General features: G+C 37.8%; 1 protein-coding gene across 3 annotated transcripts in view; it reads right to left on the reverse strand.

Moving 5' to 3' along the window:
- RUNDC3B (RUN domain containing 3B) overlaps positions 1-13,641 on the reverse strand; it is a 155,615-nt gene that overhangs the window by 19,890 nt on the left and 122,084 nt on the right. For 2 of the 3 annotated variants that reach the window (XM_032642151.1, XM_032642150.1), the window contains one exon: positions 11,800-11,946. The exons of the other annotated variant lie outside the window; for it this stretch is intronic. In XM_032642151.1, coding sequence (XP_032498042.1) covers positions 11,800-11,946 — 147 coding nt within the window. The remainder of the gene's footprint in view (positions 1-11,799; positions 11,947-13,641) is intronic. 3 annotated transcript variants of the gene reach the window in all.

Genomic DNA, 13,641 nt, shown 5'->3' on the forward strand with positions numbered 1-13,641 from the left:
GTGTGGATGAAAGGCTCTTGGTGCTCCAGCCAGGAGTCGGGGCTCTGCCTCTGAGGTAGGAGAGCCAACTTCAGGACACTGGTCAACAAGAGACCTCCCAGCTCCACATAATATTAAACGGCGGAAATCTCCCAGAGACCTCCATCTTAACACCAGCACCCAGCTTCCCTCAACGACCAGCAAGCCACAGGGCTGGATAACCTATGCCAAACAACTAGCAAAACAGGAACACAACCCCACCCATTAGCAGAGAGGCTGCCTAAAATCATAATAAGGCCACAGACACCCCAAAACACACCACCAGACGTGAACCTGCCCACTAGAGAGACAAGATCCAGCCATCCACCACAACACAGGCACTAGTCCCCTCCACCAGGAAGCCTACACCACCCAGTGAAACAACCTTAGCCGCTGGAGACAGACATCAAAAACAACGGGAACTACGAACCTGCAGCCAGCAAAAAGGAGACTCCAAACACAGTAAGATAAGCAAAATGAGAAGACAGAAAAACACACAGCAGAAGGAGCAAGATAAAAATGCACCAGACCTAACAAATGAAGAGGAAATAGGCAGTCTACCTGAAAAAGAATTCAGAATAATGATAGTAAGGATGATCCGAAATCTTGGAAACAGAATGGACAAAATGCAAGAATCAGTTAACAAGGACCTAGAAGAAATAAAGATGAAACAAGCAACGATGAACAACGCAATAAATGAAATTAAAAGTACTCTAGATGGGATTAATAGCAGAATAACTGAGGCAGAAGAACGGATAAGTGACCTGTAAGATAAAATAGTGGAAATAACTACTGCAGAGCAGAATAAAGAAAAAAGAATGAAAAGAACTGAGGACAGTCTCAGAGACCTCTGGGACAACATTAAACGCACCAACATTCGAATTATAGGGGTTCCAGAAGAAGAAGAGAAAAAGAAAGGGACTGAGAAAATATTTGAAGAGATTATAGTTGAAAACTTCCCTAATATGGGAAAGGAAATAGTTAATCAAGTCCAGGAAGCACAGAGAGTCCCATACAGGATAAATACAAGGAGAAATACGCCAAGACACATATTAATCAAACTGTCAAAAATTAAATACAAAGAAAGCATATTAAAAGCAGCAAGGGAAAAATAACACACAAGGGAATCCCCATAAGGTTAACAGCTGATCTCTCAGCAGAAACCCTACAAGCCAGAAGGGAGTGGCAGGACATACTGAAAGTGATGAAGGAGAAAAACCTGCAACCAAGACTACTCTACCCAGCAAGGATCTCATTCAGATTTGATGGAGAAATTAAAACCTTTACAGATAAGCAAAAGCTGAGAGAGTTCAGCACCACCAAACCAGCTTTACAACAAATGCTAAAGGAACTTCTCTAGACAAGAAACACAAGAGAAGGAAAAGACCTATAATAACGAACCCAAAACAATATAGAAAATGGAAATAGGAACATACATATCGATAATTACCTTAAATGTAAATGGCCTAAATGCTCCCACCAAAAGACACAGATTGGCTGAATGGATACAAAAACAAGACCCTTATATATGCTGCCTACAAGAGACCCACTTCAGACCTAGAGACACATACAGACTGAAAGTAAGGGGATGGAAAAAGATATTCCATGTAAATGGAAACCAAAAGAAAGCTGGAGTAGCAATTCTCATATCAGACAAAATAGACTTTAAAATAAGGACTATTAAAAGAGACAAAGAAGGACATTACATAATGATCAAGTGATCAATCCAAGAAGAAGATATAACAATTGTAAGTATTTATGCACCCAACATAGGAGCACCTCAATACATAAGGCAAATACTAACAGCCATAAAAGGGGAGATCGACAGTAACACATTCATAGTAGGGGACTTTAACACCCCACTTTCACCCATGGACAGATCATCCAAAATGAAAATAAATAAGGAAACACAAGCTTTAAATGATACATTAAACAAGATGGACTTAATTGATATTTATAGGACACTCCATCCAAAAACAACAGAACATTTTTCTCAAGTGCTCATGGAACATTCTCCAGGATAGATCATATCTTGGGTCACAAATCAAGCCTTGGTAAATTTAAGAAAATTGAAATTGTATCAAGTATCTTTTCTGACCACAACGCCATGAGACTAGATATCAATTACAGGAAAAGATCTGTAAAAAATACAAACACATGGAGGCTAAACAATACACTACTTAATAATGAAGTGATCACTGAAGAAATCAAAGAGGAAATAAAAAAATACCTAGAAACAAATGACAATGGAGACCAAAAACCTATGGGATGCAGCAAAAGCAGTTCGAAGGGGGAAGTTTATAGCAATACAAGCCCACCTTAAGAAGCAGGAAACATCTCGAATAAACAACCTAACCTTGCACCTCAAGCAATTAGAGAAAGAAGAACAAAAAAACCCCAAAGCTAGCAGAAGGAAAGAAATCATAAAAATCAGATCAGAAATAAATGAAAAAGAAATGAAGGAAACGATAGCAAAGATCAATAAAACTAAAAGCTGGTTCTTTGAGAAGATAAACAAAATAGATAAACCACTAGCCAGACTCATCAAGAAAAAAACGGAGAAGACTCAAATCAATAGAATTAGAAATGAAAAAGGAGAAGTAACGACTGACACTGCAGAAATAAAAAAAATCATGAGAGATTACTACAAGCAACTCTATGCCAATAAAATGGACAATCTGGAAGAAATAGACAAATTCTTAGAAATGCACAACCTGCCAAGACTGAATCAGGAAGAAATAGAAAATATGAACAGACCAATCACAAGCACTGAAATTGAAACTGTGATTAAAAATCTTCCAACAAACAAAAGCCCAAGACCAGATGGCTTCACAGGTGAATTCTATCAAACGTTTAGAGAAGAGCTAACACCTATTCTTCTCGAACTCTTCCAAAATATAGCAGAGGCAGGAACACTCCCAAATTCCTTCTACGAGGCCACCATCACCTTGATACCAAAACCAGACAAGGATGTCACAAAGAAAGAAAACTACAGGCCAATATCACTGATGAACATAGATGCAAAAATCCTCAACAAAATACTAGCAAACAGAATCCAACAACACATTAAAAGGATCATACACCATGATCAAGTGGGGTTCATTCCAGGAATGCAAGGATTCTTCAATATACACAAATCTATCAATGTGATAAACCATATTAACAAATTGAAGGAGAAAAACCATATGATCATCTCAATAGATGCAGAGAAAGCTTTTGACAAAATTCAACACCCATTTATGATAAAAACCCTCCAGAAAGTAGGCATAGAGGGAACTTTCCTCAACATAATAAAGGCCATATATGACAAGCCCACAGCAAACATCATCCTCAATGGTGAAAAACTGAAAGCATTTCCACTAAGATCAGGAACAAGACAAGGTTGCCCACTCTCACCACTCTTATTCAACATACTTTTGGAAGTTTTAGCCACAGCAATCAGAGAAGAAAAGGAAATAAAAGGAATCGAAATCGGAAAAGAAGAAGTAAAGCTGTCACTGTTTGCAGATGACATGATACTATACATAGAGAATCCTAAAGTTGCTACCAGAAAACTACTAGAGCTAATCAATGAATTTGGTAAAGTAGCAGGATACAAAATTAATGCACAGAAATCTCTGGCATTCCTATATACTAATGATGAAAAATCTGAAAGTGAAATCAAGAAAACACTCTCATTTACCATCGCAACAAAAAGAATAAAATATCTAGGAATAAACCTACCTAAGGAGACAAAAGACCTGTATGCAGAAAATTATAAGACACTGATGAAAGAAATTAAAGATGATACAAATAGATGGAGAGATATACCATGTTCTTGGATGGGAAGGATCAACATTGTGAAAATGACTCTACTACCCAAAGCAATCTACAGATTCAATGCAATCCCTATCAAACTACCACTGGCATTTTTCACAGAACTAGAACAAAAAATTTCACAATTTGTATGGAAACACAAAAGACCCCGAATAGCCAAAGCGCTCTTGAGAACCAAAAAAGGAGCTGGAGGAATCAGGCTCCCTGACTTCAGACTATACTACAAAGCTACAGTAATCAAGACAGTATGGTACTGGCACAAAAACAGAGAGATAGATCAATGGAACAGGATAGAAAGCCCAGAGATAAACCCACGCACATATGGACACCTTATCTTTGATAAAGGTGGCAGGAAAGTACAGTGGAGAAAGGACAGCCTCTTCAATAAATGGTGCTGGGAAAACTGGACAGGTACATGTAAAAGTAAGAGATTAGATCACTCCCTAACACCATACACAAAAATAAGCTCAAAATGGATTAAAGACCTAAATGTAAGCCCAGAAACTATCAAACTCTTAGAGGAAAACATAGGCAGAACACTCTATGACATAAATCACAGCAAGATCCTTTCTGACCCACCTCCTAGAGTAAGGGAAATAAAAAAAAATAAACAAATGGGACCTAATGAAACTTCAAAGCTTTTGCACAGCAAAGGAAACCATAAACAAGACCAAAAGACAACACTCAGAATGGGAGAAAATATTTGCAAATGAAGCAACTGACAAAGGATTAATCTCCAAAATTTACAAGCAGCTCATGCAGCTCAATAACAAAAAAACAAACAACCCAATCCAAAAATGGGCAGAAGACCTAAATAGACATTTCTCCAAAGATGATATACAGAATGCCAACAAACACATGAAAGAATGCTCAACATCGTTAATCATTAGAGAAATGCAAATCAAAACTACAATGAGATATCATCTCACACCAGTCAGAATGGCCATCATCAAAAAATCTAGAAACAATAAATGCTGGAGAGGGTGTGGAGAAAAGGGAACACTCTTGCACTGCTGGTGGGAATGTGAATTGGTTCAGCCACTATGGAGAACAGTATGGAGGTTCCTTAAAAAACTACAAATAGAACTACCATATGACCCAGCAATCCCACTACCGGGCACATACCCTGAGAAAACCAAAATTCAAAAAGAGTCATGTACCAAAATGTTCATTGCAGCTCTATTTACAATAGCCCAGAGATGGAAACAACCTAAGTGCCCATCATCGGATGAATGGATAAAGAAGATGTGGCACATATATACAATGGAATATTACTCAGCCTTAAAAAGAAACGAAATTGAGCTATTTGTAATGAGATGGATAGACCTAGAGTCTGTCATACAGAGTGAAGTAAGTCAGAAAGAAAAAGACAAATACCATATGCTAACACATGTATATGGAATTTGAGGAAAAAAAAAATGTCATGAAGAACCTAGAGGTAAGACAGGAATAAAGACGCAGACCTACTGGAGAACGGACTTGAGGATATGGGGAGGGGGAAGGGTGAGCTTTGACAGGGCCAGAGAGAGTCATGGTCATATACACACTAACAAACGTAGTAAGGTAGATAGCTAGTGGGAAGCAGCCGCATGGCACAGGGATATTAGCTCGGTGCTTTGTGATAACCTGGAGGGGTGGGATAGGGAGAGTGGGAGGGAGGGAGACACAAGAGGGAAGACATATGGGAACATATGTATATGTATAACACTTTGTTATAAAGCAGAAACTAACACACCATTGTAAAACTATTATACCCCAATAAAGATGTTTTAAAAAAATAAATAAAATAAAATAAAATAAAATAAATAAAAATAAAAATGAAGGGCTTAAGATGAGTTTCTGACACTGATATTTCACTACAGGAAACTTGTTAATATTATTAAATTTAAAAAATTATGCATAGAAGTATTTACAAACAACAAAATACCCAGAAGCAAAAAAGACTCTGGCGAGTAAGGACTGAGAACTTGACAGCACACATTTACAGACTCTCAAGGGAGGAAAGCATGTGAAAGCATCCTATGATAATGCCAACACAAAATGAGCTTTCTGTGTGACCTACTGAAGTACCTTTTAGAATACCACACTTCTAAGCCCAAAGTGATTTAGGGACCTTTCTACCCTTCAGTGAATAAACTCTGAGTTTATTGGCTTTATTTACTTAACCAAATGTCAATGAATATAAAAATAAAATTTGGTAGACAATGATGTTCTGAAGCAAAAATAAAAATTCCAAGCCAAAACTAAGCACATTATTCATAAGATATTAAGAATAGTACCATACAATATCTTCCTTGCATGAAACTATTTCCCACCACCTGGTAGGAACCTAGTTCAGCTGCTTTCAGTAATGACAAAGAATGGCTTTGGTTTCCTCATTTTTTACCATATTTCCAATGCGACCGGCAGCTCCATCTGATAAACGTTTTGTTGTCATGGAGCAAACTATCTGTCTATGGGAGTTCTGTCTTTAAAAGGTCATCACTAAGTCCTATCTTAGAATTCTAGACTCACTAAAAACACACTGAAAGATTTAAGTGTAACCCACCAGATACGTGAAACCAGTTAACGGTCTGTTCCTATTTCTCAGGGTATAATTTCTTTTTTTTTTAATGTGTTGGTGGGGGTTATACATTTTTTAAAAATTTTATTTAATTTATTTTTTTATACAGCAGGTTCTTATTAGTTATCTATTTTATACATATTAGTGTATACATGTCAATCCCAATCTCCCTGTTCATCCCACCACCACCACCAGCCCCCTTACCCGCCTTGGTGTCCATACGTTTGTTCTCTACATCTATGTCTCTGTTTGTCACAGAGTATAATTTTTTAAACGGCAAGAGTTTAATCAAAATAAGTACCCAAGATAGTAAGAGTCATGCATTATGACTATATAAAAGTTTGCAGTTTAATCTATGCCATTACATTGTTAAATATAATTTAAATTAAACTTGTAGGAATTGTCATGAGCACTTGGGATATAATAAAATCCACCGCATTCAATATCTTACTATATAAGCATTTTAAAACCACTCAAATTCAGGCCTTCGTCCAGCAGTTAAGACTGCGCTTCCACTGCAGGGGGCATGGGTTTGATCCCTGGTCAGGGAACTAAGGTCCCACAAGCTGCGCGTTGTAGCCAAAAAAATAAAATCATTCAAGTTTAGACTTATATACATAGAACTGGGTACCAAAGGTAAATTAAAAGGAAACTGAGCAACAGGGCTGAATTCAATTATAAGTAAAATTTTCTACAGTTTTATACTTCATATCAATGCAGATGCAATGATATGGATAATCTACATTACTTACTCGGCCAGTAGACATACTGATGTCAATGATAATTCACATTATCTGGTAGTCATTGGGCAACAGAGAGATAGAAGAAGAAACTATCCACATGTACAAAATAGAAACAAATAATGTGCACTGTACACACAGAGGCACATGACTGTGTGTGGAAACAGAAATATACCATTCTTTTTATTCTTGGTTTGATTTTCATAGAAGTATGTTAAAGGAACAAACTAAGCATTTGTTGGAGCAGAACATCTATAGTCTCAATTTGCTACAAAATGGAAGGATGCAAGGGAGCTTGAAAGGATACATGTGAGACAGGTCAATGCAAAACTTATTTAAAGAGATTTCTACAGCCTCAGTGCTTTAGGGAGTCCTACTCTAAAAAGACTGGAAAGACACACAAGGGAAGGAGAACCTCTAATACACCTGAAGTTATTATATCTGATGCATCGGAGTCATTAAGTAGGCCTAAACGATAGATCATAAAAGGCACATAAAGGCTCACAATTCTTAATAATTTTGTGAATAACAGCCAAACTGGAAGACAATGATAAATTTAGAAGACTAAAATAAGCTTAAGTAGGGCTTCGCTGGTGGCGCAGTGGTTGAGAGTCCGCCTGCCGATGCAGGGGACACGGATTCGTGCCCCGGTCCGGGAAGATCCCACATGCCACGGAGCGGCTGGGCCCGTGAGCCATGGCCGCTGAGCCTGCGCGTCCGGAGCCTGTGCTCCGCAACGGGAGAGGCCACAACAGTGAGAGGCCCGCGTACCGCAAAAAAGTGACAATGAATCTCATCTTTTGGGATGGGAATGATGGGTTAGGCAATAATCTAACAAGGCTATGTAACGGATAATCTAACAAGATTATATAACAAATATCTAACAAGCTCATGTGACCTAGACTTTACATAAAAAGATACATATTAAAACAGAACTTATTGGAGACAAAAAAGAATCAATTGCTCTATGTGTGTTTGGGAGTGTGCTTTACATATTTATTTATTGTTGAGCTTTTACAGTGAGCCTATAACGCTATCATATCAAACATGATATTCCTATGTTTGAAATAAAGGAAAAGATATAGTAAAATCCATCATAACTAATCTTGCCAGGTCTAAATCATAAAGAAATAAACTGGAAATGATATTTTTAAAGTTTTAGAAACAGTATATTAAATGGAAATAAATTTAAGATCTATTGTGAAAGGGATCCTTCCATGACCAGGTGACCATAGCCAAGTTATCTGGCTCATTTTAAGAAATGTCAACAACAACAAAAAAAAAGAAATGTCAACAAATTCATGAAATTCATTAAGTCAAACAGTGCACTCCCTTTCTTCTCAAAGCCAACTGGGCGAATAAATTTCCAGAGCCCCCAGAGAAATAACTATAGACATCCCATACTCTTAGCAGAAAATTATAATGACTCATTATAGGGCCAGTTTCTTTCTCCATATTATCAAGAGAGCTAGTATTCCTTACTAAAGAGGCTTTGGCTACCTCCTCCATAATGTGCAGTCTCTCAGAAACATGTGTTGGACTTATTTAAGATGTTGGTCAAATGAAGAGGAATTAGTTACCAAGTCAGTTCGAGAGCTCTGGCTTATATTATAAATTTGAAGAGAGCAAAAACTGGATCCTGATGAAAAGCTATGATTTGTTTCAAACATGATTTATACAGCACTACTCTGTTCTGAAAATCCGAAGTCTCCATTTTTACATGAAAAAGTTGGTATTACATATTTTGAAAAATTGGGGATTTGCTGGTCATTTTAATTTTATATAGGGTTTTACAAGCTCTCTAAGAAAGTAGAGCTTGGGATGTTGGGTGAGTGAAAGATGAAAGAAAGATACAAGGTTATGAAACATGAAAGATACAAGGTTATGTGAGAGTATAAACCAAAAAAGATTATATAGGCTATAAATAAATAAAGATTTACCAGGAAATGATTAGGTTTCAGGCAATTTATTACCTCATATGACTCTTACAATTCTGTTTAAATAGGCATTACCCTCCAATATTACATGTGCAGAAACAGAAGGGAAGACGAGGAAGTGAGACTTCCCTGGTGGCACAGTGGTTAAGAATTGCCTGCCAATGCAGAGGATACGGGTTTGAGCCCTGGAGTCCAGGTTCGAGTCCAGGAAGATCCCACACGCTGTGAGCAGCTAAGCCCGCAAGCCACAACTACTGAGCCTGCGCTCTAGAGCCTGCAAGCCACAACTATGGAGCCCACGTGCCACAACTACTGAAGTCCGCGCACCTAGAGCCTGTGCCCCGCAACAAGAGAAGCCACCGCAATGAGAAGCCTGCACACCGCAACGAAGAGTAGCCCCCGCTTGCCGCAACCATAGAAAGCCTGGGTGCAGCAATGAAGACCCAACGCAGTCACAAATAAATAAATATATTTTAAAAAAAGAGAGAGAGAGGAAGTGATGCTTAGTGTTACACAGCAAGGAAGCAGCAGAGATACTTTTAAGTCCTGACTTTAAACTGTAGGTCCAGGGATCTCAGAACTAGCCCCTCGTGCATACTTTTTGTTCAGGGATATCAATTTGGCGATAGGGCCACAGAAAAGCAATACCAACATCCGAGGGCAGGTTAGATTAAAGGATGATGCTGGGAAGGAAAGGGTGCCCCTTCTTAAACTAATGGAGTAACTGAGTCAAGAGGTATAAAATGTAGATCCATTCTAAACAAACAGGCAGTTTCACTGCATTCTTTTCTGAGACTGCAATAACTTTTGTTGCTGCTACAATATTCTGTAAAAAAGTCACTATTACTGCATGCAAAGGTAATCTGGAAATAAATCTTCCACTTAGATGTCCTTATTGGTTCCTCAATAGGTAGCTCTATGGGGGCAGGCAGTGGTACATACATGTTTTTTGGCTAAAATATTTTACCTCCCACTGTCTAAAGTGACCAGGTAGGTATTGCAATAAAAAGACATAGTTATTAGTCTTTTAACTTGTCAGGATATAATATTATTTTTGCAGTTAAAAAAGCTGGAGTATCTTATGTTATACATAGATAGGTCTACCAAGTATTGCTATAAGTTCAGTTTTTCAATTATAAATCAGAAATACAAATAACTAATATTCATTCTTCCATTCATTCAAAATGTCACAGAAAGATAAAACTATATACTAGGATAATAAGATATATTCCAGTTATTTATGACTTTCTTAAGGATGTAAGGGGAATCCAGTTCCAATCCATGAAAGGTCCAGTCAACACCTTGAATCATACTAAGTGCGGTGCAGGAGATGCTGCAGAGAGTTCCACTGATTCCTTCTGTAAATAACTGGCTCATGTTTCCCTAGGTATCTCTAACAATCAGTGAAACAAACATTAAAGCCTCTAGCAATTTTTTTTAAACAACGAAAGGTAAAATTTGAGTTCTACCTCTGACAAATGAAAAAAATCACAGAGCAAAGCAGGCAGAAATTATGTGTATGCTAAAACATTCCTTGTAGAAACAGTCTGGCTACTAATTACCTAGTGAAAGGCACCCTATGAAGCAGGGAAAGAAGTGTGTTGCTCTACCAGTGAAATTTAAAGCAAGGGCTCTAAAAGAAAAGCGGAGAGAAAAACAGAGAGAGAAAAAGAGGGAGAAGAGAAGAGAGGGAAGGAGAGGAAGGAGGGACAAAAGAAGAAAGGGAGGAAGGGAAGGGAAAGAACAGAAGGAGTTGCAGGGAGAGCAGGGAAAATAATCAGAAAATTAACTGAAGACATATAGGAAAATAAAGATATTGAAAAAAAAATTACCATGACGGGAAATGGCTAAAAGCCAAAAGAAGGTAATACAATTTACACATTCCAAAATGAGACTACCTAAAGAAAGAGATCCTAAAATTTTGCTGCTCTCTCAACACTGGGAAACAATGAAGAAACGAAATAGTCCTGAACATTGGGACAAAGAAACAGGAGAAGGATCTTGTGGCCTATAGGTGGAGTGATTATATCTTCAATATCCCCCCAATATTAGATTTACTGAAAATGAACAAAAGTCTTCCAGACCCATCAAGAACAAGTAAATTTCTTTCTACCCTTTCATGAGATGGAATTTTATGTTTTATAACAAGCATGAAAATTAGTCCTAACACAAACACCAAAGCTACAATTAAAAAATAGATGGCTCGGGCTTCCTTGGTGGCGCAGTGGTTGACAGTCCGCCTGCCAATGCAGGGGACACGGGTTCGTGCCCCGGTCCGGGAAGATCCCACATGCTGCGTAGCGGCTGGGCCCATGAGCCATGGCCGCTGAGCCTGCGCGTCCAGAGCCTGTGCTCCACAACGGGAGAGGCCACAAGAGTGAGAGGCCCGCGTGACGCAAAAAAAAAAAAAAAAAAAAATAGATGGCTCATAAAATACAGGCTCACAGATTTCACTGAAGGACTGCCTGAAGATTAACTAGAGGAGAAGTAGGTAGCTGGTGGATTTCTCAATTTTTTTTTACTTCTCCAGGGTGCCTTGGCTTCATAACATTACCACATTCACTGCCTTAATCTAACCTTACTAATCCACAATAGTCTTAAATCCTACTTTTGCTCTAAGCTAATAACGAATTCAGAGAGAAGAATGAGAAACCAAAGTGGAGAGCCATGTGTTTGGTACAACTAAGTTCGTAATTAGTTGGAAAAAAAAAAGTATCACACTTACTCATACCACTGTTTATTGTGTTTTCGGTAAAGCAACGTATCCAAGGCAACAGCATTGACATCCAGAGCTCCTGGGGAAGGCCACTGGTTGGTGAGGTGGGCAGTTAACTCTTGTCTTGATCTTAAATCATTATTCTTTAGCACAGTCCTGTGAATATTAAGATGGTGAGTGCTTTTGTCTTCACTGTTCTGCATTGGCATAGGAACCTAATGGTATCAACTTAGGCCCCCAAATTCACCTTTTTAAAATGGTATGTTAACAGAACGTGACCAGAACTACAGGAAGGCTAGTTAGGGCTATGACTGTTTTGTCTCCTGCAATATGTGTTTTTCATTCTTTCTCTACTGCTACAATAAATCACTAACTGTGAAATTCAGACTTCCTATCTTTTCCCCAGAGATATTACTAAAGGACTAAGGGACTCAAGATGCATTTTACATCTTAACTAAAAAACAATGGTGATATCTTAGAGTTACAGGTGATCAGACGCCAGTTAAAATATAAAAGAGAGTAAAGAGTCCACGTGTATGATTCTCTAGCTTCAAAATTCACAATCTGTTGAAGTAATTTAACTCAGTAAACAAACAAAAACAATTAAAATGAATAAAAATAAAACTAATACAGAAAAATATAAAATAAAAAATCCATGAGGTTCCTGTAATTGTTTTTGATAAAAGTGACTACTAATAAATCTTCATGAACATAATTATATCAGTGACAATTACATTGAACAATATAATCTACTGGAAATATTTCAACCACAGAACGAAGCCATTATAACAACTCATGGTGTACTTCCATTTTTGTAGAGCTGTTACTTGTCAGTAACAAGTTGCAAAAGAACTAGCTTTCTCACAAGATTTCAATTTCACAAACCAACTGTCACAAGACTAATTCAACATTTGAACTGGTAGTTCGTTTAAAAGCATAATTCTTGTTGGAAAGCTCTTATTCTACCTCTAAAATGCCTTAAAATACCACCTAGGCAACCTGCATTCTCAAACAGGAGTCCATGACTTTAGCGTTCCAAGGTCCTGACCCACCAGCTCAGAAGCAGGAAGTAAAACGTGCCTGCCACTAACTTTCAGAGACCATAGTCTTGTTGTGGGTGGCAGAGGATCAGTGGTGCGCTAGCAAGACACTCCTACACTGGAGAAAATCAGCCGCACAACACCTCTGGCTATTAACCATGATTCTAATGGAATAATCCCATTTTTTTAATGTCTCTAGCAAGCTCCATACAAATATTTCTTATTTTATAGAATATCTGTGTGCATTTATAAATATTTGCTCCACTATGTCCATAAAGAAACATTATCTGATGTCAACACTAGATTCTCTCTTACAATGGAATACTAGAAGTGAAATAGGCAGAAATCAGTGAGAATGTCTCCCGTCAAGGTATTCCTTCAGGCTAGGTCCAACGATTTCATTTCACTAGAAAAGGAATGAAATAAATTTAAAAGGCTTTTAAGGTAATTTAACATCGGTTTTTATGAAAACAGTAAAGAGTGATTGGAAATCTTCTAAGATTGACAGAAAAATAGTATAAAGCAGAAATGGGGATTACTGGCCAGAGAATCTATTGTAATAAACTACCATTATTTTGGGTTCTCTTACTAGATTTCTCTCTTTCACATATTCCCTCTTTAGGGTTCCCAGTGAATGTCACTGGAGAACTCAATTCCAATGTCATAACTGGCCTACAGGAAATATTCAGAGCAGAACGGAAGAAAGGCAAATGTGCATCTGAGGAAACGCCATTGGTAGAACTCAATGATAAGTAAATGAACGATTTTCCACTTCAGAATATATTCTTTCTGGAAAGCGAAAAGTTTTACA

This window comes from Phocoena sinus, chromosome 9 (assembly GCF_008692025.1).
Source record: "Phocoena sinus isolate mPhoSin1 chromosome 9, mPhoSin1.pri, whole genome shotgun sequence".
Lineage (NCBI taxonomy): Eukaryota > Metazoa > Chordata > Mammalia > Artiodactyla > Phocoenidae > Phocoena > Phocoena sinus.